This window comes from Ambystoma mexicanum, chromosome 2p (genome assembly GCF_040938575.1).
Source record: "Ambystoma mexicanum isolate Mex_15411 chromosome 2p, UKY_AmexF1_1, whole genome shotgun sequence".
NCBI classification, from domain to species: Eukaryota; Metazoa; Chordata; class Amphibia; order Caudata; family Ambystomatidae; genus Ambystoma; species Ambystoma mexicanum.
Window position 1 is genome coordinate 811,202,623 of NC_090923.1, and position 25,215 is coordinate 811,227,837.

At 48.2% G+C, this 25,215-nt stretch overlaps 1 protein-coding gene across 2 annotated transcripts in view; it reads left to right on the forward strand.

The window, feature by feature from the left end:
• Positions 1 to 234: 234 nt before the first annotated feature.
• The window catches only part of LOC138566815 (aftiphilin-like), a 329,210-nt gene continuing 304,229 nt past the window's right edge, over positions 235 to 25,215 (forward strand). The window contains exons 1-2 of one of the 2 annotated variants that reach the window (XM_069644488.1): positions 235 to 953; positions 20,843 to 21,021. In XM_069644488.1, the coding sequence (XP_069500589.1) occupies positions 422 to 953; positions 20,843 to 21,021 (711 nt within the window). In that variant the 5' untranslated portion in view covers positions 235 to 421. Of the gene's footprint in view, positions 954 to 20,839; positions 21,022 to 25,215 lie in introns of both variants that reach the window. The other variant, XM_069644487.1, reaches the window with a different exon arrangement.

The window sequence follows — 25,215 nt, forward strand, 5'->3', positions numbered from 1 at the left end:
TTTTGCAGCACATTTTTCAGAATAAATTGGGGAAAAGCAATAGAAGCTACAGGCAGCACTGAACAAGTATGTCAGAAACAGTCACTCAACCGACTGGGCTACCTTGAAAGCTTTCCGGTTTTCACTTGTCACTCAAGGGTCAAAGAATTCAATGTGGGCTGTGTATCCCTGCCTGCCACTACTCTAAATAACCAACAATGCAGTTCAAACACGTGACTTAAAAGCCAATCTCCAGCAGCAGCGACACCGTGCACGGATAATTTAGGATGCACGGCCAGAAACCATGTCTAAGGGATCATAGTGAGGTGCCTGTCCTCGTTGATAAAGAACTGAGGGGGCAGCTGTTCATGTTGCCCCCCACGCCCCTGTTCTCGGCGCCTCTGCGTGTCCTTTAGCAGCCGCGCAGAATTACAGTGACGGAATGACAGCGCACACGCATGAGGAGGGAGCGAAAGAGGAGGGAGGCAGCGGGCTCGGGGATTACTGGAGCCCATCCACCGAGGCTCCCAAGCAAGATACTGGGCAGCCCCGCAAAAGCAATGTGCCGTGGCAGAACGGGCCTGTGACCCAAAGGGCTCGCCGTCCCGATGGATCGGGGGATGATCTGCCCCGTGCCTGCCCGACCCAGTCCCCGGCGCTGGATCCGCAAAGCCCAGTAACCATGGCAACTGTCATGGCTGCAGCCCGGCCTCGCAGCGAGCATGTAGGACAGGCGTGTTTACATGGCGGGCGCGATGCAGCAGAGTCCGGCAGCATGAGGAGCGGGGCGGTGGAGGGCTGCGGCGGCAGCGAGGACGACCAAGAGCCACAAGACGACGAATTCGGTACCTTCGTGGCGGCGGGCAACCGGGTGGAGTGGGATGAATTCGGTATCTCGGCCGGGGAGGGTTGCCTGGACGGCGAGAGCGACAGCCTGCTGCCGGAGAGGAGGGCGGACAGCGTAAACCCCGGAGGTGAGTGCCACTATGTGTAGGGACCCTGGAGAATATGCATTCCACGCGACGGCATACCCACCACGCAGCCCTTCTGCGCCTTTTATCCTGGCACACGCAGAACGCACACACACAATAGGGACCCGGGGCGAAGGTCTGCAATGCATCCTGAGCGTCGCTGCGTGTGCTGAATTTCCAAGCAGCCCGGTGTCCACAGTCCACCACAGCAAATGACCCATGGCACTGAACTACAGTACCATGGACTTCATTTCCAAAGCGTTATTCAATAGGAATATGTTCCCATTGAAAAACGCTATGTAAAGCAGGCCCTGTGCGTTTTTTCCAATCCATTGTATGCGTGCATTTTCTTTTAACCGCATACAAGGCATCCAGGGCGGTACAGTATGGCGTGTTATTGTCCCGACTCTCATTTTACAGGCCGTTGATTGAGACTGTGAGGCGATTTATGCAGCGCGCAGTGGGCTCAGCACCCCCTTTGGCGTAGTTATTAGTTATACACATCCACGTCTGTTACTTCAGGGCATCCAGCCTGCTCACTTCCTTCATCTATAGGACTTCCATGATGCTTAGGACTTAATTGAAACCCTCAGTTGCCATTGATTACTCCTGAAGCCGAACTGAAATAGGTATAATGCCAGCACTGGTAATTTACAGCGCCTCGAATGATTAGTGTGCTGCTAGCCATTCCATTATCAGCGCCAACGGACGCCTTACCTTTCCGGAATGCGTTGAAAGCATTGCCAAATGTAAACTCGCCATACTAGGGAGGGAAAGTAACATGTCCTCGCAGCTAGGCTGGGCGCGCAATGTAAGCCGTCAGCACCATACCTTTGTTTATGGAGGATGTGGGGGATAGTTCTATCGTATCTACTTTTAGGTAGTGCTTTAAGCACTTCTGTGGTTTCCTGGCGCTGCAGTGAAAAGGCTAAACATGCACGTAACATTCACGCAACACTACCTTTAACTGAGAGTCTGTGGCCTCTTGGGCATCATCCTTTCGCGACTTGGTGCAAGCAATGTCGCACACACGCTGCTGAGGCTAGGCTAGGAAGGCACCGTTTACTCTGCCCGCCTGCGGCCCTGTGGACGCTGAGTAGGCCCTGGGTTCGCTCTTCCAGCTGTGACGACGACCAGGTGTCAATCTCAATACAGCCCCGCCAAAAATCTTTTGAGACGTGCCTACCAAAATGGCGGGCCAAACCTGCGGGGAGAAGTGCGAGTTCATCTAATATTATAATATCCGATTTTAATTGCCACGTAATGCGGTATTCCCCCCACTTCCAAACTCTAAGCTAAGGATTATGATTTCCCACTTCCATGGTAGTCAATATATCCATCTCAAAAGGTTGAAGGGCTAAGTTGACAATGCTGGAATTCAAACTTGCGTCATGCGGCCATGCCCCGTGCAAGTAAGTACAATGCAGGGCTTTAAGTGGGGTGGGACATTGAGGGGGGGGGGCACCTTAGCGAGTGGCAAAAGAATAGTTGGGTCGGCGTGGGCCTTGGGCAGCTTCAACAACGCAAATAACCGTGCGACCTTTAGAACAGGCGCCTGGTAACTAAAGCAATCATGTAATAAGCGACCGAGTTTTTGTACCCGACACAAAAGGGAGTGCTACATGTTGTTGTATTCCAGCCCGCGGTGGGCGCACGCGGGGGCTGGAAGGTCCGGGCTAGGCCGCACGGCCTGTGGCGCAGCGCCAGCGCGAGCTGCAGGGACAGACACCCACACGCGTTGCTGGTCTGCCCCGGAACTGCCTCCCAAACGCGGGGGCGGGGCTTTTATTAGAGACGCCCTGCGTCACCGCGTAGCGGGACGCAGGGCGGAACATAACATTCCTCCTTTATTATAAAACAAACAAACACAATACAACTGCAATCAACTGGACGTTCACCGGTAGTCTACGGGGTGTGTTGGCTACCACACATAGTCACTTAGCTTGGCTGGCGGCCTCGTGGCAGTTCTCAGGCCGTATCGCCCTTCTCGGGGACTACCCCCCCTTGGCCCCTGATCTGGCTCACCTTCATTGGTGGCATCCTCGAGGCTAGGGGCATCCGGCGGTTCCCAAGTCCTGTCCCCCGCTCCTGTCTCGTCCGGGATGGATCCGGGCTCCTCTTCGCTGGACCGAGCATCCTCATCCTCCCGGTGGTCCTCTTTGTCTGTCCACATGGTGTGGGGCACCGCCTTGAACCACGACGAATTCCTCGTCACTTGACGGCGTCCTCGTGTCACTGTCACCATGGTTCCGCGCCGATCACTGACGGTCCATGGCAGTTCATCGTATCTGGTGTCGAGTTTTGCCTTGGTGGGGTTGCGTAGCATGATGACTTGATCCCCTACTTGATGGTTGGACGGCCTGGCTCTCCTCTTGCCGCTCATGTGGGCATTAGCACTCCTTCTCCTCATTTCTGTGCGTTCTTCGTTGACCCCGTCCGGGGTCCTGCTCGGATGGTGCGGAATCGAGGATCTGATAACGGTGCCGAACATAAGGTCCGCCGGTGGTATACCGGTTGTGCTGTGGGGGGTGACCCGATAGTTTCTGAGGAAACGGTACAGATCAACTTTCCATGGGCTGGCATTCGCCTTGGATACCCTTAGCACTTTGTTAATTGTTCTCATGAACCGTTCCACATCCCCGTTTGCCTGGGGCCATCCCGGCATGATGTGGTGATACTGTATATTGAGTTCTTGCAAATAGTTCTTGAATTCCTCCCCTGTGAACGGCGGCCCGTTGTCGCTTTTGATGGAGGTGGGTAATCCGTGAGTTGCGAACATCTTCTCGATGGCCGGAATGACTACTTCCGCCGCGGTGGATTCGACTATTTCCACTTCAGGATAGCGCGAGTGATCGTCAATGGCCACCAGTAGGTAGAGGCCTTCTCGTAGCTTACAGAAGTCAATGCTGATTGCCTCCCACCGAGAGCGGCCGCGTTCAGCCGATAGAATTGGTTCCGGTTCTGGCGGGGCTCCCGTTATCTGACAGGATAGGCACGTGCTGATTAGGGCCTCTACACGTTCCTCGATCTGGGGAAACCATACCCTGTGCCTTATGCGGGCCTTTGTTCTAGCCAGTCCTTGGTGTCCTTCATGTGCTAGGGCCACAACCCTGGCTTGTAGTTTGAGAGGAATTACGATGCGGTTTCCTCGGAGTATCACCCCCCCTTCAGTGATCGACAGATCTTGCCTGACGGTGAACATGCGGGACAGAAACCCTTTCGCTTCCTCTGTCCTGTTGTGGGTGTGTCTCATGAAAGTCTTCCAATCACTCGAGATGATGGCATCTTTCACCAAGTCGCAACAAGGGTCCTTGTGGGTTTCCGACTCAATTTCCTCGATGCTCACCGCCTTAGGCCTCATTGCGCGTACCACTTGGCATATGTGTTCCTCAGTCTCTTCGGCCACTTGGATCTCTTGGTGGGTCGCCGCTCGCGGATGTCTCGAGAGAAAATCCGCGGGGTTTCCACTGCCTGGCTGGTAGATGAGATCAAAGTCGTATTGCTGAAGGTGTAGGAGCCATTTGGTGATTCGTGCCGGAGGGTGCGACGATGTCCCCATGAAGATGGGCAGCAGGGGTTTGTGGTCCGTGATTGTCGTGAACCGACGCCCATATAAGTAGAGGTGAAAATGCCGGCACCCCCACAACACGGCGATGGCCTCCTTTTCGATGTGAGAGTACCTCTGTTCGGTCTCCGTGAGGGCTCTCGATGCGTACGCTATCGGCCTTTTCTCCCCTTCCTTTGTTACCTGCATCAGGATGGCACCGAGCCCAACCGGGCTTGCATCCACGAACAGTTCAGTGGGCAGCTCGGTGTTGTAATATGCCATTTTGGTGTCGACAGACAGGGAGTCTTTGATGCTTTCGAACGAGTCCTGGCATTTCTGCCCCCAGTCCCACTTGGTGTTGGCCTTCGTCAGTTCCCGTAATGGCTCAGATAGGGTGGCCAGGTCTCGGATAAACCTCCCGCAGTAGGTGGCCATGCCTAGGAAACTGCGTACTTCCGTGGGGTTCATCGGTGGGCTTGCGGCCTGAATGTCTGCGACCTTCTGGGGGTCAGGGGAGATGCCCGTGCTGCCAAACTTGTAGCCAAAGAAGGTGATCTCTGATCTGAGGAACTCACACTTCTCCCGGTGTATGGTGAGCCCAGCCTCTTGTAGTCTGTCCAGTAGGGTTCGAAGCCTCTTGATGTGCTCTTCCGTGTCGGGGGCGTGAATCAAAATGTCATCACTCACATTGAGGACACCAGGGATGCCCCTGATGACCTCTTGAATGGTCTGCTGGAATACCTCAGCTGCCGACGATATCCCGAAGCTCAGGCGTTTGTATCTCCGCAGCCCCAAATGCGTCGAGAATGTCGTGATATAGCGAGAGTCCCTGTGGAGCTTGAGTTGGTGATACCCCGCCTTCAGGTCAACCTTCGAGAATACACAGGAACCCGTGAGGTCAGCCACGATTTCATCGATTGTTGGTGTGATGTGGCGCTCTCTTTTAATGGCAGTGTTCGGGAGGCGCATGTCTATACAGATCCGCACTTTTCCAGGCTGTTTGGGTTTCCGCGTTACCACCATTGGCGAGACCCATGGTGTGGGTCCTGTGACCTCTTCTATGATGCCGGCTTCTTCCAAAGCCTTGAGTTCCTGCTCCACTTGCTCTCTCATGTGGAATGGGGTTCTCCGATGTCTTACAGCCTTGGGCTGTACTGTTTCATCAATGTGTAGTTTGATGGTTTTGCCCTTCAGACAGCCTATTCCCTCTTGCAGCTGGGGGTATTGCCTCAGTATGTTCTCCACCTCCTCGCCCGCATCGACGTGGCAGACGAATTTAACCACTCCCAGATCTTCTGCTGCGTCCCCACTCAGGAGGCTTTCAATTCCTGCCCTCACGACATAGACTTTCGACCATAGTCTATTTTCACCGTGTTCCAGCATGGTGCGGAATCTGCCAATCACTGGTAGGGGCTTCCGGCTGCCGTATGCGTATAGCAGCGTGTCTGTGCTTTTCAGCTCTGGTGGAGGGTTTAGAGTCTGGAATGTGCTTGTGGGCATCACATTCACTGAGGCGCCTGTATCAATGGTCATAAGGATGCTCTGGTTTTGGACGGTGACCATGCATTTGCGCCTTCGGGCAGATTTTCTTTGCGGTCCTTGACCTTGGCTCAATGCATGCACCAGATATACCTTCCTTCCTTTCCTGTCGTTGTCTTTACTGGGATTCTGCTGCATCGTCGAGACGTCATCCCCTTCTTCCTCCGTGGAGGAGTTGGCCACTGCGACCCGCCTTGCATTGGCTTGCTTCTTTTTCTTGGTCGCATTCTTCTCAGGAAGATTTTGTAGAGGCTGGATGGAGCTGCCCGCTGATCTGCATACATTCGCATAATGATCCTTCCTGCCGCATGCTCCACACGTGTTTCCTTGAGCGGGGCAGTTGCGACGGCCATGTCGTGGGCCACCACACCAGCCGCACTCTGTGGGCCCAGGAATGCGCGGTTGCCACCTGTTCTGGCCATAACCCCTACTGTGATCATCCCTCGAGGATGGTTTGTTGGCAATCTGGGCCACCACGGCTGTGTTGAGGGTAGGTTGCAATCTGTGTAGCGTGGCCTCCATGTTGGCCGCTCTGGTGTGAGCCAGTTCCCTTTGGCGTCCGAGTTCAAGGATGCGTTGTAAGGGAATACCTCTTTCGCTGAGGACCAGGCGTCTTAGTTTTTCTGAGTGTATGCCGTTGATAACTTGCCTCCTGATTTCCCTCTCCACATTTGTGAACTCGCAGGACATAGCCAATTTTCTCAATCTGGTGTGATACGCGTCTAAGGTTTCGTCCGCTGCCTGTATGGTGGTGCAGAAAATAAAAGTCTCGTAGTCCAGGTTTAGTTGAGGGAGAAAGTGAGCCGTGAGGGCATCTTTCGCGCTTTGGTATGCATCTTGGCCATCATCAACATTGAGGGAGTTGAAAATGCGCAATACCTCGTCACCCACACTGAGCAGTAAGTGTGCTTTCATCTTCCTGGCCGCCGTAATCTCCTTGCACTCCATCGCCATTTCAAACTTCTGGATCCACAGCTGCCATCTGGGTCCGCTTGACGATGGGTCCGTGAAGGGGTCAAACGGCTGGATTAGAGTTGACGACCCTCCTTGCGTGCGCGGCTGGGGAGATGACAGCGACAGGTTTGCCGCAATTCTGGATGGCGTGGTGGGCCCAGGGGTTGATGTGCCGGCCGCCATGTCGACGTGTACCTTGTCGGTGTTGTCGTGATTCGCTTAGATCACCGCCAGTGCCGTGGAAATGGGCCTTCTCTGGACATGCTGCGGTCCCCAGCCACTGAGTGATGAAGCGCAGGACCTGGTGTCTCCACGTTGTCCTGGTTGGTAATCCGTGTCGCTGCACTCAAATGGGGGGGTGCCAGATGTTGAAATGGCTCCACCATGCCCAGCAGGAGATCGTAGAGCGAAGGAGAAATGCAGAGAAAAAAACAAAACATTTTTTTTTTTTTTTTTTTTTTTGGGGTGGGGGGGGTCACGCGAGTGATCCACCCCCCACCGAGTGTCCAAAAATTTCACCGCGATGGCTGTGGGCCATCGGTATGCTTTACACGCCGAGCGCGTGTTGAACTTCGTTCCGCCTCGTCGCCATTGTTGTATTCCAGCCCGCGGTGGGCGCACGCGGGGGCTGGAAGGTCCGGGCTAGGCCGCACGGCCTGTGGCGCAGCGCCAGCGCGAGCTGCAGGGACAGACACCCACACGCGTTGCTGGTCTGCCCCGGAACTGCCTCCCAAACGCGGGGGCGGGGCTTTTATTAGAGACGCCCTGCGTCACCGCGTAGCGGGACGCAGGGCGGAACATAACACATGTTATTAATCAGCAGTAAAACATCAACCAAAATACAAACATTCAAATATAACAACGACATCAAAACCGGTCGATGCAGGTTCCAATCGCTCAGTTTTTCGAAGGAAATATGCTATTACAGGGGATGTTCGCATTTTGTTGAGCGGCACGCTTAAGAGTGTGCACGCCTGGGGTGTGTAGTGTTTTGCGCTCTAGTGTATCATGGCTGGCAGGACTGGGCTGGTCGGACTGGAACACGAAATAGGACCGGATACCCAAAAAAAAGTGGCCCGCCCCTCGCCTCAAAAAAGTGTCCCACCCCTCGCCTCACGAACCTTGACCTCTGATGACATCACCAGAAGTGATGTCATTTGACCCCACCCCAAAGGGACATCCCGGGAAGCGATGAAACACAACCTTTCACCCCTCAAAACAGGAAGTGGCATAAAATAGCATTGTTCCTAAGTACACTATGAAAAATATGGTTATGATTTCACTAATGTGATATACATTTCATACAAGAATGGATCCCCATATGTGGCATTAATATCTGTGTGTATGGATCCATATTGTCAAATTACTGTGAATGCAAGCAGACGTCCAAGGCCAAATTATAATGTTATTGTATAGCACTTACGCTTAAGCTTTTTTTTATAGAACAAATATGCATACAATATCACCCAATGTGTTGGTACTCATTTATCGACCTAAGAAGGATGAAAGGCTGAGATGGCCTTGCTGGGATTCGAACATGCAGATCACACACACATCGCAGCAGCGAGCGCTCAATGGACTGAGCTATCATATCGGCTATAGTAAAATGAGCAATTATTCTGACGTGAATGCCATTAAACTGGTAACTGAGATTTAACAGCAGACCAGTTAAGTTCATTTGTGGGTCTGGTGCAAAGTTGTCCTCATTTGAAGCCTGCATGTATCTACTTTCAGGCTTCAGAGGTTGGCAAAATAGGGAAAGCAGCGCACTCACAGGACATCCCATAGTCTGAGCACTCGTTACCTCATACATGCAAACAAACATCCTGAACATCATGCCCGGGAGATGGGAAAGATGGACACATTTCAACAAGCTACTAAACAAAGAGGTGTCTGGTCTCAATCCCTGGTCCTCCAGGCTAAATACACTAGGAATAAACAAAATTGGACCACCAGTATAGGGAATAGCACAATTGAACACATTTATCTTTTTAAATATATCAATAAATGCCAATCATTGAATTCAAATTCTTTTATTTTCATATCAAATATAAAATGTAAATTCTTAAAACGTTTAGGCAAAAATATATCCTTACATACTCAACTCACACTGATTCACTCCTACCATTCATTCACTGTTACTTTCTAAAACAAACATATAACACCTATCTCTTTGACCAATTGGTCAACAAAATATCCTTTTTACACTGTGAAAAGTCCTCCACCAAATGTTCTGATGTTTCTATCCAGGTAATATCTGTCAAGTACTATTAGTTACACCAATATATCTGTGTGTACTATTAGTTACACCGATGTGCTATGGTCAAATATTTCTACACTGTACAGCAGGGCTGGCCTTAAGGCCAACAGCGCTCTGGGCGAACTGGCGCCTCCCCTGCCTTCGCCCACCGCGCCCCCCTGCCTAACAGGGGGCGGGGCGGAAGGGGGCAGGGCCAGGATGGGCAACTTTTTTTTTTTAACCTCCTCGATCCAGCGAGGAGGTTAAATAGGTGCCGTTTGCACCCCATTGTCCTTGAATGAGCCTGCCATCGCGGGTTTATTCAATGACAATGTGGTGCCTGTCACACCTTCTGCCACCACGCCAGCTTGAGGGAGCGCTTGAAAGACTCCCCGGAGCTGGCGTGGTGGGGGGCTAGTGGCGCATTTTCTTGTGAAAAGTGTCCACGGCAGAGGGGCGCATTTAAATGCACCCACCGCCGTGGGCACCTTTTACAGTAAAAGGCTGCCTGCTGCGCCTTGTCCCACAACGCCAACTCGGGGGAGCTCTTGAAAGACTCCCCCGAGCTGGCGTGGCAGGGGCAAAAGGCGCCCTGGGGGGAGTGGCGCCCCGGGCGGTTGCCCGACTCGCACCCCCTAAGGCCGGCTCTGCTGTACAGAAGCTTTTAGGCACAAGGATTTTGTCAAGTGACCGCGGACACCAAGATGGAATGTCTTGTCATGATCGTAACAGAGACAGCGGCAGAAAAAAACATGCTATTACTGCAACTTGCGAAAAAAAAAATACATAGTCCGAAATGGATGCTTATTCTACTCTAAAATTGGTTGTTTATCACTAATATCACTAATACATATTTATCACTAATACAACAGCACAGCCACTCCAGGGGGCACCATGCCCCCTGGAGTGGCGGCACAGTGACAGATGGCGGCCCCGGCCCCTCAACTTTGCATGCTACAGCAGCATGTGAATGATGCATGCATCATAATTTATGATGCACATATCATGCATGCAAACCAATCATCAAAGCAAGGTAAGGTAATGTCTTACCTTGGTTTGATGAATTATGCCGTTGCAGTTTTTTTTTCTTTAAAAAATGTAATATTTGTTTTCAAATGTTGCATTTTTTAAAAAAAACAACATTTTTTAAACTGGCCCGGGCGTGGGCAGAAACCGCCCCGACTCCCCAGCGACTATTTTGTCCCGGCCACAGCCGAGAGGCTGAGGGGCTAATTGGACCCTGCTGGCAGAAAATGGGCACCATAAACCGCCCCCTGTGAAACAACAACCTTATATTCGAATGAGCAGCCTTCTGAACACCTGTGAGAATGAAAGAGAGTGAGCTGTTCCCCAAGGCCGTCTCCCCAGGCTATATGTCTTTCCGAGTGTGAGTTTCACACCTTACACACTATCTCACTCATGGCTAGTCTCCACGACCCCGTCACTGGCTATGTTGGACTCTCATGCCTCAGCGTCATCACATATCTGCCAAAAGCAATATTCAGTTCACGCTAGAAGCCATGATCTGCTGTAACCAAAGGGTGGAGAGGTGGGACTCCAGACACAGACCACGTGTGAGCCTCTGGGTTAGGCAGTCTAGGTAAGCTTTATTGTACATATATACAGTACATTATGAGTTTTGTACTCTTATGCTTGATACAGGAGAGATCACCCACCAGCCCTCCGCGTGCACGCTTCAGCCCCCAGCTGACACAGTTAGGGCACTCACACTCAAGCATTCATGAACATTCCCCTGAGCTGTCACTCACACACTTGCATCCACATTCTAAAAGCATTCAGAAGTGGGTGGCAGGGCAGGCCATATTCATTAAGACACTGCATCTCCCTTACAATAATCACGCAATCATATCAGCATCACAAACACACAAGCACCCAACTTAGTGCTAAAGCAACACGCACACCAGCAGGCAGGTGAACACAGATCCAGCCACAAGGAATCAAGCTATGCAGAAAAAGACTCCACGCCGTGGGGTTACGGCAAACAGGGTACCATAGGTTGCCAAACATCTGGAGTAGCTTGCCCCTACCAGGGAGTTGCAGAGCCTGGGCATGCCGGGTAGATGGCCCACATCCACACTACACAAAAAAACAGAGTGGTGTCGCACAGCCTCCACTGGGAAGCCGAGCATGTTGGCATTGGACAGCCTTCCACTATCCACTGAGGAAGAAGTAGCAGTGCCACCACCCCACCAATAGATGCATCCAGCAGAATTCACATTCCAAACAACACATTACAGCATAACACCCTGGACCACCGCACCCTAATAGAAGTCACACAAACCCAACCGCCAGACAAAACTCCATGCCACCACCATACACATACTCGTGTCTCCATATAAACGCTATCACATAGACACTCGCGCAATCATGCACACCAACGCATGACACCAACTGCGCATATGCCCTGCATGCACATACGTAGCATGCACCCGTTCACCAGACACTCGTATGAACAGTGAGATGCCATCGGGCATGTGCTATCTCCTGTAGCGCTACTTGAACTAAATGTTCAAACATATAACTTTGAAGAAGCAAGGATTTTGTGAAGACCAAACTAACAGCTGTACTTAAAGTCCGGGCTAACCAGCATAAACTGTGCAACTGTATATGAATACCCCAAGTACCACATCAACAGCATATACCAGTCACACATTTCCTTGAGTCCTAACTCCTAGGCCTATGTCTGGGTGACATTGAGACCTATACATAAGGCCCAGACCTGCGGAGGAGCCCGTAAATGACCTAAGGTTACAGTTACTGAATGAGTTGCAGCAACATAGACTTAATACTAGAGGGGTAGACATAACGCTGCAATATCGCACTACTTATGACGGAAGTACCCTAAAATGCTAACCTGGTGACTTAACCTAGCATGAGGGTCCTGGAGAGAGTACACTAGAAATCCATTAACCAAAAATTTGCAAGGCAAAATTGGCTGTTTGATGTCTGCACAGGTTAGGCCTAGGCTGGTGGCACACTGCACGGTCATGAATTGAGGGTGGATTTGCTCCCTAACGGTAACCAACATTGGTGCTGGTATACCAGGCTGTGTGATCTCGATTGGCCTACAATGTTCTCACTCACTGAGGTGCAAAACAACGTTCCGAGGCAATTGGGTGCCATGCGTGCCCCTGCTAGACACGGTACCTTGAGGCATGGTGACCCGTTTCAAGTCTATCTGAGCTGCCATAGTCGAAGCACTAGTTTGTTCGTAATGTGTGAACTGGACGGAGAGATGCCCTGGGGTAGCGCATGATGGGACACAAACCGAGCAGTACGGTTTTACATGCCCACAAGTTCTGCTGTTTGTTTCCCTGATGAAGGAAAGAAGCCTATTTGTAGCAAAGTGTTCCAGGTTCCATCAGGGGCTGATGCTAGGGTTGGCTCTGCAACTGACATCCTGCAACGTCATCATTACACGCAAGTCGTTGAGCAGCATGGAGCGTCCAGCCGCTGCTTTTCTCAGCTCGGCTGCCGAACCCTGGCTGCCCTGAAGGCCACTGGCCCATGAGCCCTTTACTTAGCAAGCTGAACAGAGAGGAAAGGCAAATTCATTAGCTGTAGGGTATCCCTTTTATTTGACTGTGAAAACAAATCCAAGAGGCCGGAGACTTGGGACAGCCTATGTACATGGGGCCTACTGTGATCTTTAGGAGACTTCACCAGCGCCATTTTCCATTTTGTTCCCTTAGTTGGTGACACTCTTGCCTTGGTGCCCTTGCACTGTCCATGAGGGGTGCAAATGAGTATATTGGTTAGTTGAAGGTCAATGGTGCAGGGTACATTTTGGCTGGGGCGTAGACAGCGTTTTCCATATGTAGATGCAGGTGTCCTTTTGCTTTTACTGCCTTTCTCCTTGTGCTTCACCTCTCCGCAGAGGATAAATGAGACCTTTCGGGGGAAGTGGGTGGTCTAGCGTATGCTGCTTTTGCACATCCGCATGCATTTTTTACACAGATTTCAGAAATCTTTAGAATGCGTACCTGGGTACATGGGTGAACCCCACCTCACCATCAATAGCACATGTTTTTCTTGTGTCAAAAAATAGTAATCTGCATTCAAAATAAAAGTATAGTAAGAGCATTGTGAGATTCAAAGGGCTAGTGCCCATTCTTCTCAGCTTGCATCATTGGCTCCCTTATTGATAATTATTTGTTATTTATATACATATAATACACCATTTCAACAATACAATACAATAAGTTGAAACATTGCCCCTATTCCTTGTGCACTACTATGGGGTCATCTGAATCTCAAATCCCCTGCACAGTATTATATTACACTCATGTTTCTCAGAAATATGCAGAGTATTTGCCTGATCTCCTGCAATGCGTGCAATTTCAATCAGTTCATCTAAATTACTGTCGAATATTTTTAGCATTTCCCCCACTATAAATGCAAGTTTAGTAGCTCCAGAATGCAAAGTGTTGTCAGCCTAACAAAAATGCTTCTGTGTTTTACCAGTATACCACTGTACTTTCAAGACATTCAACGAAAGAAACTGCGTGATTAAGTAACTTGCTCAAACTCATTGTGCCTCATTACGACCCTGCCGGTATCCTGGAGGTAAATTCGCCAGGGCACCTGCAAATGCTATTACCATTTTTGACACTCATTCTGGCAGTATAGCCGCCAGATTACGAGTGCCGGAGTGACGGTGTAAAATCCCTATTCATGGAGTCCGATAGGACTCCTTGGGGGGATTTGCCATCATTAGCGGCACCAGCAACACCGGTGTCGGTAATGACGGCATTTTTGCCGGTAAGGCACCTGCCTTACCTCCAGCTTTTAGCTTTTAACTGAAGGTAACACAAGTGCCCCACTGGCAAACCTTTAGGCAGCCAGTTCGGTAAAGTGTCGGTTTATGTTAATACCGGACCCGGCCGATTTACAACAAGGCCCATTGTTTGGCAAGGGCTTGCAGCTTGTTGTGCATGATATATCGAAAATGTGAAGTATTTAATGTATATATAAAAAGAAGCTAAGCAGACACAATGGAAGTACACTAGATAGCTTCAAAATGGGAGTTGATATTGGCATTCAGATTGTTGCCATGGTAGGTGGGTTAGCTAACTGGGGCAGCACGGGGGCTTTAAAATTCAGATTAACGCATAGCCGTGCACAAGGAATAGGGGCAACGTTTCAACTTATTGTATTGTACTGTTGAAATTGTGTATTCAAAATGACAAATGTCCTATTTTTAAATGAGAAAAACAATTGATGTTCACGTTGTTCAGTCAGGAAATAGCACCCCAAACCCACCTCCAATGGACTGGTTTGTTTAGAGACCCCCTGCAGTTTTGTTACCGAATCTTCAAAGTTGTCTAGTGTGGCACCACGGGCAGACCAAAAACAGGGGAGGGCTGGGGGAGGCCTCCGACATCCTAGTGCAAAAGCCTGGGAATTGCTGTGTTGAGCCCTTCTTTACAGCAGAACCTATACCAGTCTGTCTAGCAGGACTGCTCAGTGTGGAGTCTTTGAATAATAATAAGTTCCAAAGAGGGCAGTGTTATTGGCATTGTAATGCCACCCAAGAGAGGAATGTGGGCAACGGGGAAAAGGTTGCGCGTGGTGGGGCAGGTGCCATGCTGAACGGCCTCTCACTGGATGTGTTAGTGCAAATAGCAAGTACAGTTCTCTTCCAATAATCCATGAATAATTTTGTATTTGATGATTTTTGGGGAATTTGTCACACAGATATTCAGTATTGGCTTTGGAGAGCTTAACTGGAAATGGAGTGGGAAGGGAGTAGGAAAGGAGTGGCCTCATGAGATGTAACAATCTGGAAGCATGTAATATGGGCAGTAGGTGGACCAAGCTCCCCCTTGAATACTGCATGCCTTTGCAAATCATGATCAAGCCATGGAGCAGTACTACCCACCAAGATAACATCCTGTGTCAACATGCCTAACACCCAAGAATGGATCCTGGACAGCACACCATGCGTCAAACACTGACGTATTGCTCTACGGTACAACCATCTCCACAACTTGAGTGTACAATTGCCTTAAGACATGTGGAGCCCTTCAAAGCTGTGGAACAAAGCAAGACATGTTCACATCATCTGTGACATGGTGCCAACGCTTTAGCAGGTAACGCCCACCTTCAGCTCCTCAATAACATCTTTCTTGTATTAGAGATTCATTGAAAACCCTGGTACCCACTTGCTCAGACTTATGCGTTTAAGTCTAATTAGCCCTGGCTGAAACACTAATAAAACAGCTCCACATTCTGTCAAATGTTCCCGCTCCACTGCCCTAAGCTTTAAAAGACAAACTAAAAGCCCCTGCCTGCTTGCTTGCTGATGGAACAGGGGAGAGAGCCTTTGAGCTTTAATGCAGCACCTGAGGAGGATATTGGGCTACTGCGAGAGGGAACTCGCCCAGCTGTCATGCGACTCGCAGCATTGCTGTCAATGTTACCATGTGCTGGGTCATCCAGTTTCTTGATGTATATGATTCAGGCTCTGGTGGCCAGAACCCAAAACAGGGCCGGTCTTACACCAGATTGCACCCCAGGCGGGAAGCATCGTTGGCCCCCCACCAACCACGAAAAATGACAACCAAAAAAATGGCATGTTACAAATGTTGTAAATCTTGTTGTACAAATGTTACTCTGTCAGCAATCACTTTGTAAGTACATCGTTAGCAGGGTAACAGGGCAATGGCATGGCATGGGGTGGGTGTTTTGAATACTGTATGTGATTATTTCCCACAGGCTCCAGGATGCTTGAACAAGCGCGGATTGGTCAGTGGATCCCTACCATATCCCTGGAACTCCTGAGAGCCCATCCCCGTGTCGGGCCGGGGAGGAGGGCTTGCCTTGTCTTGTGACACGACCTGCTGTTGGCTGCGCACCACTCGAGGTGACGCTGTCTCACCCATCTGATCAAAGCCCTACCTCCCCATGCATCACCAGGTGTCACGCCCAAATGCCTGCATCACCGCATGCATAGAAGATCAGAACAAAACCCAGATATTATAGGGGCGCGGATGAGGGATAGGCCTGCTGTCTATGCCGGTGCAAACTTGAATTTTTCAACCCAGCCAGTGCTTCGGCCTCCCCGGCCAATTCTGTCTTGTTTAGTGCAAGAGCTGTGAACAGACAGTCAGTCAAACAAGCGCCGCTGGCTTGTTGGTAAAGTTAGTACTTCTTTTCTACTCCCGTACATTAATTTAACATCATCCCACTTTTGTGTTTTGCTGAATGAATGAAGTGCTCTCACCACGCCTTTTAAGGACTGATACTGTGCAGTCCCAAACCGAATCCAGCCCCACTTGCACTGCCCTCCATAACTTCATACTAGTAGTGAAGCACGACCACCATGCCCATCAAACTCTCTGCGGACTCGAGCACTACCATTTCATTTATTTTGTAGAGAGATCGGTCGGACTTGGCATAAAATTGTTTCGGGCATCAACAAAAAAGTGGCCCACTGTTGCAAATGGGAATTTATTTCTTTTGTGACGGTGTTTGAATAGCACACAAGGGGGAGGTTTTTGATCAAATGTGATGCAAATTGTACATTTTAAAGAATATTTATTCAGCAACACTGGTCAAAACTATTAGCCGCATAGTGAAGTAACTCATCAAACTGGCCCACATTGGCCAAAAAAGTGCCCATTTTGACCCAAAAACTGGCCCACCCAACTCAAGCATTTTGCGTTTTTGGGCTCGGCCATGGGCCTATTGCCCCTCTAATGCCCTAATCCAAGCATCTGATGGCAACTATTTATTTAAAGAAATGGCTGCCCTGTTAAGATGGAGTCACGCATTCCTTGAATATATTTCCGTTGTATTTTCTTGGGGTTTGCAGTGCTACTATTGCGCATGCTCCTGAAACTCTTTGCAGGAAGTATCCGAAAGGGCCCACAGAGGTTGCTATTTGCAAACCTCTCTATCAAACCTGGCTAGTCAAACAGCAGATGACGGAATGACTTACATAAATCAAATATAAATAGATACATACAGCTATCCCTCGCATGAAAGCTGGAATTTTCATCTCATAACTGGTCACCGTCAGCAAACATAGCCGAAACAAGCTGTGCAGTCCCGGTCCGCTCCCAACCTCAGCCCGCTTCCCGCCCCCCAACAGCCAGAGTCATGGAACACAAGGGTCAGACTACTGGGCTCGGGCTCTGTGGACCTGCCTATGTCCTGGCTGGAATTCGATTCCTAATAATTACGTGCGCGCCAACTGACACAGGGTCAATCACAGGCTGCCCAATTAATCAACCCCCTCTGTCACGTGCACCCAGTCCTGGTGCCTGTCTGGCTGTCAAAGCAACAAATGTTGCTATTTAGCTGAGACTGCTTAGCAATACACTGCACATTATGAAAATAATCGTGACTGCCTGGTGCGGCCTGGGTCGACTGGCTGGCTTTGCAGGAGCACCACGAGCCCCTGCACAAGATAATGCAGAGACTGGCTGCTGTGGTCTCTGCTTGCAAGTTGCAAGTGCATGCTCGCTGCTCACTAATCGGCTCGTACCATGCAGTCCCTACGCCATGGGATTCCACTAGAGATTAACATAATTTAGACATTTGTAAACCAACTCCTCAAAGATGCCCTTCTCATCAGTCCCATGAACTATTTAGAATAACTAATGCTTTGTTAAATGTCTTGTGCAATCAACGGCCCACTCCTCTAAATGCTTTTGATATTCAATCAGTCACATTTGATATCAATCATACATATATATACACATCTGAAATCATTAGTTAGGACACAGTTAAGGTGAAAACCTTTCTCACAACAAAAGCCATGAAATTAGGCAGGTGTTGGAAGTGACAACAACCTTAACTCAGAGTCCACCGCCCCATAGATGTAATCCATGATGCCATGTATGATGGCCTTGCTGCTCCCATCTCTGATTTCATATATGTGCTCTGGGCTGAACTCTCACAGCGGTCGGGCAAGGCTTAAGCAATGAATCTCGTGCATCCTTCCCCAAGCCCTGTCAATGGCTCCGTCAATGTTCGGGTCATATCACTCTTCCTCGGCCTTGCTCTTCATACTGTTTCTCAGACTTCGCCGCACTTCCGTTCCTCCAGCTTACAATCCGCTCTGTAGAGCCTTTACATCGTCTACCGCGAGCGTTCAGCCTCCCGTGACCTATAGGCAGCACTTCCCAATGCCTCTGAATACTTTATGGTTTGGGTAGCCAGCAGACTTCTTTGTTCATCGCTCTCTGTCGCACTGTGGTGTGGTGTTCCCCTGCTGCCTCTGAATTGCCCTGCTTTGTCTCTCAGCTGACCGTCTCCACATCTGATGTTGCTGCTGATTGGTGAGGCTGAGATTTCGTCTACACTGACACTTTATAAACCCCCCAGATCATACTTTGAGGGCAGTCTCATAAGAACACTTCAGTATGCCAGAGGCTGGCAGCAGCTGAATTCGTATCCAGTCTGTGCCTGGCTAACTTAGATAGTGTGTTGACCTGAAGCCCCTAAATACCATCCTGGGATCTGTGATGGGGTGTCCTAAAGAATGTACCAACCAAAGTCAAGTAGACATATTGATTAAGGAAAGCTACACTTGTCTGGACCAGGTTCACATTATTAACTGTAGTTCTCCTCTTTGGTACACTTCTCATATATGTTTGTTTATGGGTTTGTTCTACCACTCTTCCACACCATCAGAATATTGTGTCTCAAAGTTACCTTTATGAGTTTCTTGACACTTAGGGATTTGCCTCCATCTCCCAGGACGCAGTGTCCTAATATATATTTCTTTCTCGCTCCGCTTCCCTCAAATGGGTAGAACATCTCAAAGTTCTCTCTCTTATTTCTCGACACTTAGGGACTAAAATCAGTCTCTCAGAATAAAGTATCTTAGTCTTGCTCTTTTTGTCTGTCTTTCATTGCATGCGTTCTTTCTGTTAGAGTACAGTATCCTAAAGTTTGCTTTCTTACAGTTTCCGTGAGTCACTAGGATATGACTCTCATTCACAATTCAACTTTACCTTGTGTTCTCATCTCCCACCAGCACTTTCTACGCTAGGCCCCCTTTGCATGGTCTGGTCAGCGTACCTGTTGGTCATGCTTTCCAGGAATTCATGCCCTTCCTCAGGTTTGCATCTCTCTTTCTAAAATCTTGTGGTCAGCCACTCGCCCTGTGTCTCTGTGGCCCTTTACAGGGTCTAGGGTTTGCAATTTCCATCTCACCATTCCATAACAGGATATCTGTGCCTTGGCTTTGCAGTCCTCCCAAAAAAAGTAAGTATTGTACAAAGGTAGGTCAGGCCTCATAGCATATCTATGGCCCAGAAGACTTTGAGAACTCTATACCGCTTGAGCAAGGTGATGTGAGAATGTCCCTAATCCCTGCGACTTCACACAAGTATTTGCACTCAAGGACATGACAATCATGTTAGTATGAGGAGAACTTTAGTCTACAGGTAAAATTTGATTATTTCATTCACCAACACTGTGGCCGTTCATGCTTGACATCCTAACATATAGGTAATTTATCATGCACATTTCCAGACGGTAGCATTTATCCAGAAGGTAGCATTCATAGCAAAGCATGGCTCTCTTGCCTTCTATGTATCGATTTAGGAGTTTCCTAGAATGCCAAGAAACAAATATTGTTTAAGTCCTGATCAAGGCTGGGCTCTCCCAGCTAGAAAAGTCCTTCAGCCAAAACTCAAGTTCTTGAGTCGACGAATATTTGACTATGAGGCCAGAAGTTGACTTTTTTTCTCTAATGCTTTTAGAGTTATTTCTGCAAATCATTGCATGAAATGTACATCTAAGATGTACACAGACTTGAATTTAGGATCTTTGTCCTTTTCAAACTCAATTGTATTGTTCTTGGTACATGTTTTGTTATGTGATTTTTGTATAGTGAGTTAATGGTATGAAAGTTATGTTACATATATTTATATATCTAATGCAGTATGATAAGCTGTACAATATCTTACTCATTTTGATTATATATTTGCACGTATTACCTCTGATTAAATTATTTTTTGATCTTGACACTATCCACATGTTTTTTTTTTCAATACAGGGATTTCCTTTGGTATATGTTTTTACTACTTACTGTCCCACTTTGGACAATTGTTTATGAGTCTGCCTTACTTTGGGAAAACACTACGGTTCCTCTTAGTACAATCCAAGTGTGCACGCCAAGCGAGTTTTGGGGGCTCACGTTACAGAAACTTGCAAACGCTGTGCAAAATTGCTGTTACATCGGTGCAAAGATTCTGTTACCAGGGCATATGTCCCAAACCATTTAAAGCCCTATTTCTAGGAGTTCAAATTCAGAAAATGGTCTCTCCCTGTCATGTAACATACATGAAAATTCGATCTATGATCCCATTGCCATTGTAGTACAGATGCAATGACGAGAGAACTGGGCAGGCATGAGGTGTGGGAGGAGATATAGCGTGTAACTTTTGTGTCATTTCCCAAACTTGACACACAGTGGATATATTAGTATGTATTAGAATTAGAGGTACCTTGGTTACAAGAATAATAAAAAGAAAACCAAAAATCACACATTCCTGGTTCAAGTCTAACTGCTTGTAAAAGTTATAAAGATTTCAGATACTGCATCTAGAAACAATCGGTTTGTTATTTCAGTAGATGGCTGGAGAGCTTTCGCCGATGAAGAGGATACGAGCCGAGGTCCTACTCCAACAAACGCATGTGCCAAAGCTCATTCAAGGTCTCCTGACAAAGGCCAGTGGTGGTTTGGAGACCACACAGGACAACAGCGACCAAAGGCATCTTTCACCGAACAAAGCAAATCAACACAGCATAAGGTTATTTCATACTTTCTAAGGCATTCATAGTTTCATTATCCAGTTTAGAAAAAAAAACTTGTGGAATCAACGTGCATAATTTATACTTTGGATCTTGTAAAGAGCTATAAAACCATTATCGATGCTAGATCAGACGTTTCAGGGGTGATTTCAGGAAGGCTAAGATTGGCCAATAATGGCCTTCTTGATCTCATAATGTTATAGATATTGTGTGGTTATTGTGGAAATGTTGGTGGTTTTGGTACAACCTGGTGTAATTGTATACAGTTTTTGTAGATTTTCTTATAACACAATGTATGACATGTTTTCTCGAGGGTTGTTAGGCCTATGGTCGTTTTGCTGACTGTCACGAGCAGGTGTTGTGTTTCAGACCAGGTGTGGTTTTCTTAAGCACTTTGCCAAACCCCAGGGCTATCTCTAAATGCCATCTACTATCATTAAATATCTCCAAATTTTAATGAACATGCTGTACCTGGCATATCACACACTGGGCCAGTGCTTTCTCTCTCGCTCTCTCTCTCTCTCTATGAAATCTCTCTCTCTTTCTAACTTCATGTCTCTGTCTCTCTGTTTCTGTCTCTCTGTGGGCAAGTGTCGCGTTTGCAGGTACGCGTTTGCTAGAGCCAATCCAGCCATTGATAACAGAAAGGCAACCTGGATCGGAACATAGATATAGTTAAAGGGGGTGGAGTGGTGCTGTGTTTTTATGGTTAAAAGTAGAGTGAGAGCCGCAGTGACATAGGCATCACCTGATATGGAGACCTGCCTGGTATCTGCACACATATATTGTCCTCGTGTGTGTTCCGCAGGAATGACGCTATCATACTAAGGGCATAAGAGCACATTGTATGTATGGCGGGAGGTGAGAGGGGTGTGGATAGGCGCAGCAGTGAGTGCTGGGGTTCTGACAGTCCTGGAAGGGACTAGCAGACCAGGCTGCAGAGTCTACACTTGCATGTCTTATTTGAAGAATTGCCTTGGTGCACACAGAAGAAACATAGCCTTTGTTTTAATCTGAGCACACACAAACCTTTCCAAAAAGGACACCTTGAGAGACAAAATGTTGCATATTCTTGGCACTAAAGCTGATAAAGGAATACCATTGAAGGCAATTTAACATTGCAGACTCGATCTTTTCAAAATGGTGCAATGTTCATTTCTGTTGATCACTTGCAGTATATATTGTTTTCATAATTAAAACATTACATGTGTCTAAATGAGCAAGGCACACTATACAAACCAATTATAACCATACATTATTTTGAAACAGTATTTTATAATTCCATGATGGATAGTTTGGTACACTCCTTTTGTACGCTTTCAAAACAAGCCCATGAGAAAGGGCACAGGGGCCAATCGCACCAATGAGGGTTTAATTGAATAAAATCAAAGGGCATTTTGGTAACATTAGAATAATCACACTTCTTTATATTTGGCAGATATGTCTGTAATTAAGGGGATTTAATCTTGAATCCCTAAGTATATAATGCACTCTGTACTTAGTGCTCATTTTATTTTTCACAACACTCATCCTAACATTAAAGTGCTTGGAACTATGAACCATATATACTCATTCTGTGAGTTTCATTGTTTGGATGTGAGGATAATGTCTGCGACATCTCTCACTGCATAGGGCTGTCCAGAGATATCCTGGTTCCTTTTTCTGGATATAGTATTTCTCTTTCAGTATTTTAGAATATATATATATATATATATATATATACGTATATATATATATATAAAACACGGCCTGCAGTAGCAGCCGTGTGTTAGGAAAGATTTAATAGTTGTATGCAATTCTCCCTCTATGTGTCAACCCCCAAACGTTTTGCTGCTGTTAAGACACCATTGAATGACTTTGCCAGAGAAGCACAGCCTTCAGCTGCACTCCTCTGGGCTTTCACTCACTTTTTATGGGGAAACTGACATGCCCTTAAGACAGTCAGTACTGGAGACTTTGTTTCCCGTAGTCCTTTTCTCATGTTGCAACTTTTGTGCAACATGTAACAAGTGTGCAATCTATCTTACCATACAGCACACTTGGGTCTATAGTAATTTCCAAAGGCATGGACAGGACTGGTGGCAGCTATTGTTTCGCATTATTTTTAACCCTTTCCTGCCATGTTAACCGCGTTAACCGCGTTTGGCACAAATAGGTGGCCTGGCTCCAAAATGGCCATGCCACGAAGTTCTTTGTCCTGCCATTTGGCCATCTTGCCCCTTCCCCAGGTCGAGTCGACCCAGGCCAGTCCTTATTTGGTCATGCATTTTCCCACAAATCCCAATTCTTTCGCTGGCTTCTGCATGCCTTGTGTGTGTGCCTCCAGGATGTGGGCTGGGATGTCTGGTCCCAATACACATCCTGGGTGCCAGAGAGTCTGGAGTGTCCTGAATGCCCGAGACCACCGTGGTCTGTGATTGGTCCACGTATGGAGTGTGTGTTTGTGAGCAGATCTCCCATTGGGTCCTCACCGTTTTGGCACAAAGGGAACTTTGGATAAGAGGAGGCTGGAAACACCGATACCAGGTCGATCTCCTGAGTTCTCACTGAACAAGGGATAGGATCCAAGTATCCTGCAACTACAAAGCTGAGTCGAGGAACCGCTGGTGACCCGCAGGAAGGTTTGGCACCCTGAGCCCGCTGTCGTCCCGTGGGACCCCTCTGCATCTGGTCATCCTAGAAGGTCTGCGAAGACGCTTCGACCCATTGGAATAGTGGGACCAACTATTCTCGGCACCTTCACCAAAGCCTGCAAGTAAGCTTTCTCGGAAGTGTCCCTGGGCCAACCAGTGGGCTGACCATCTTACGCAGGACCTTTGCTCTGTCTCTGCCGTCGTTTCGAGGAGGCCCTCAAATCTTGGTATACTGCTAGCTCTGTGTCCATATCACCCTCACACCGAATTCCGTACACTTGGCATTCCCAGGTCTGAAGTGAGACAAGTGCTCCCGGACCGGAGTGAACGCGGTTACTGTGTTGCCCTGCTGTGGCAACGTCCTTTGCAAGTCCGCTGCATTTGTGACCCTCTTACCCGTGAAGCCTGCTGCAGTGAAACTGTGGCGATTCATCCACCCGGAGCGGAGAAATCGCCACTGTCTTGTTAGGGAATCCTCGCTGGAACTCAGGAACTAAAAGGTGCCGAGACGTCCTTTTTGCTGCCATCGAACCTGCAACCGAATTGGACTAACCTGCAGAAGTTTGGGTCTCCTTGCATCAGGGACCGGTGAGTAATCTTTACCCCAACCGGTGGCCCCTAGCGCCAGAGCCGAACTTTCCACACAAGTGGCCCCTGGGGGCCCCTCTCCTGTCCACTGCTATTGCAAAATAGCGACTCCATCCCGAACTCTCGAACTGCCTCTGCCTTCAAGTGGATGTCCTTCTTGAATAGTGGGAACTTATTCTTCATCGCCTTATCCACCTTCCCGAGCTGCTAGAGACCCCTGAAGAGACCCTGTTTTGCCCATTGGAACAACTGCATGCATTGGCATACATGTACTATTGAGCACAAGGCTCCCCTCTTCTGAGGGCTTGGACTACCTCTTAGTTAGGTGAATAACTGATGTTGAATTGGGCCTAAAGATTAATTGCACTGCCTGTTTCCTTCCCCTCTAGGTTGTTAACATATTTCGTGCAGTCATCCCTTTAGACCCCCCTGGTCTTGTGTATATATATTGTATTGAATTTATGTATTGGTTTACTTAGTGTTACTGTGATTCTTTGCTATGGTCTATGTTACAAAGCCTTGTGATAAATGTGTCTATATTTTTAATATAACACCTGTCTGGAGTAATTTGTAAGTGTCCTTGCTCTGTGTGCTGATTGAGGTCCTTCAGTCACCCTCACCCCTCCTGAGACTTAGTCTTGACCGCCTGCCATAGCTACCCTGATTGGTCTGGCTTGTCCAGAGGTTACCCTGTTCCAGGAAACTAGGTTGGCCTTCTGAACCTCTGCCCCTCCTGGACAAAGTTCAGAAATCCTTCTTAACACTGTGTAGTTATGGTTAAGTTGCTCAACTTTTAGAACAAGCACATTTTGGTTGGCTTATAACTTTGGTGCTGTTCGAGGAATCCTAAACAAACTTGCAAAAATCGTATATGGCCACCACAGAATGATTTTGCGAAGTTTGGTGCTGTTTTGTTCAGGGGGGGCAAAGTTATAAGATGGGACCAAAACTTTTGAAATCCTCGTAGACATA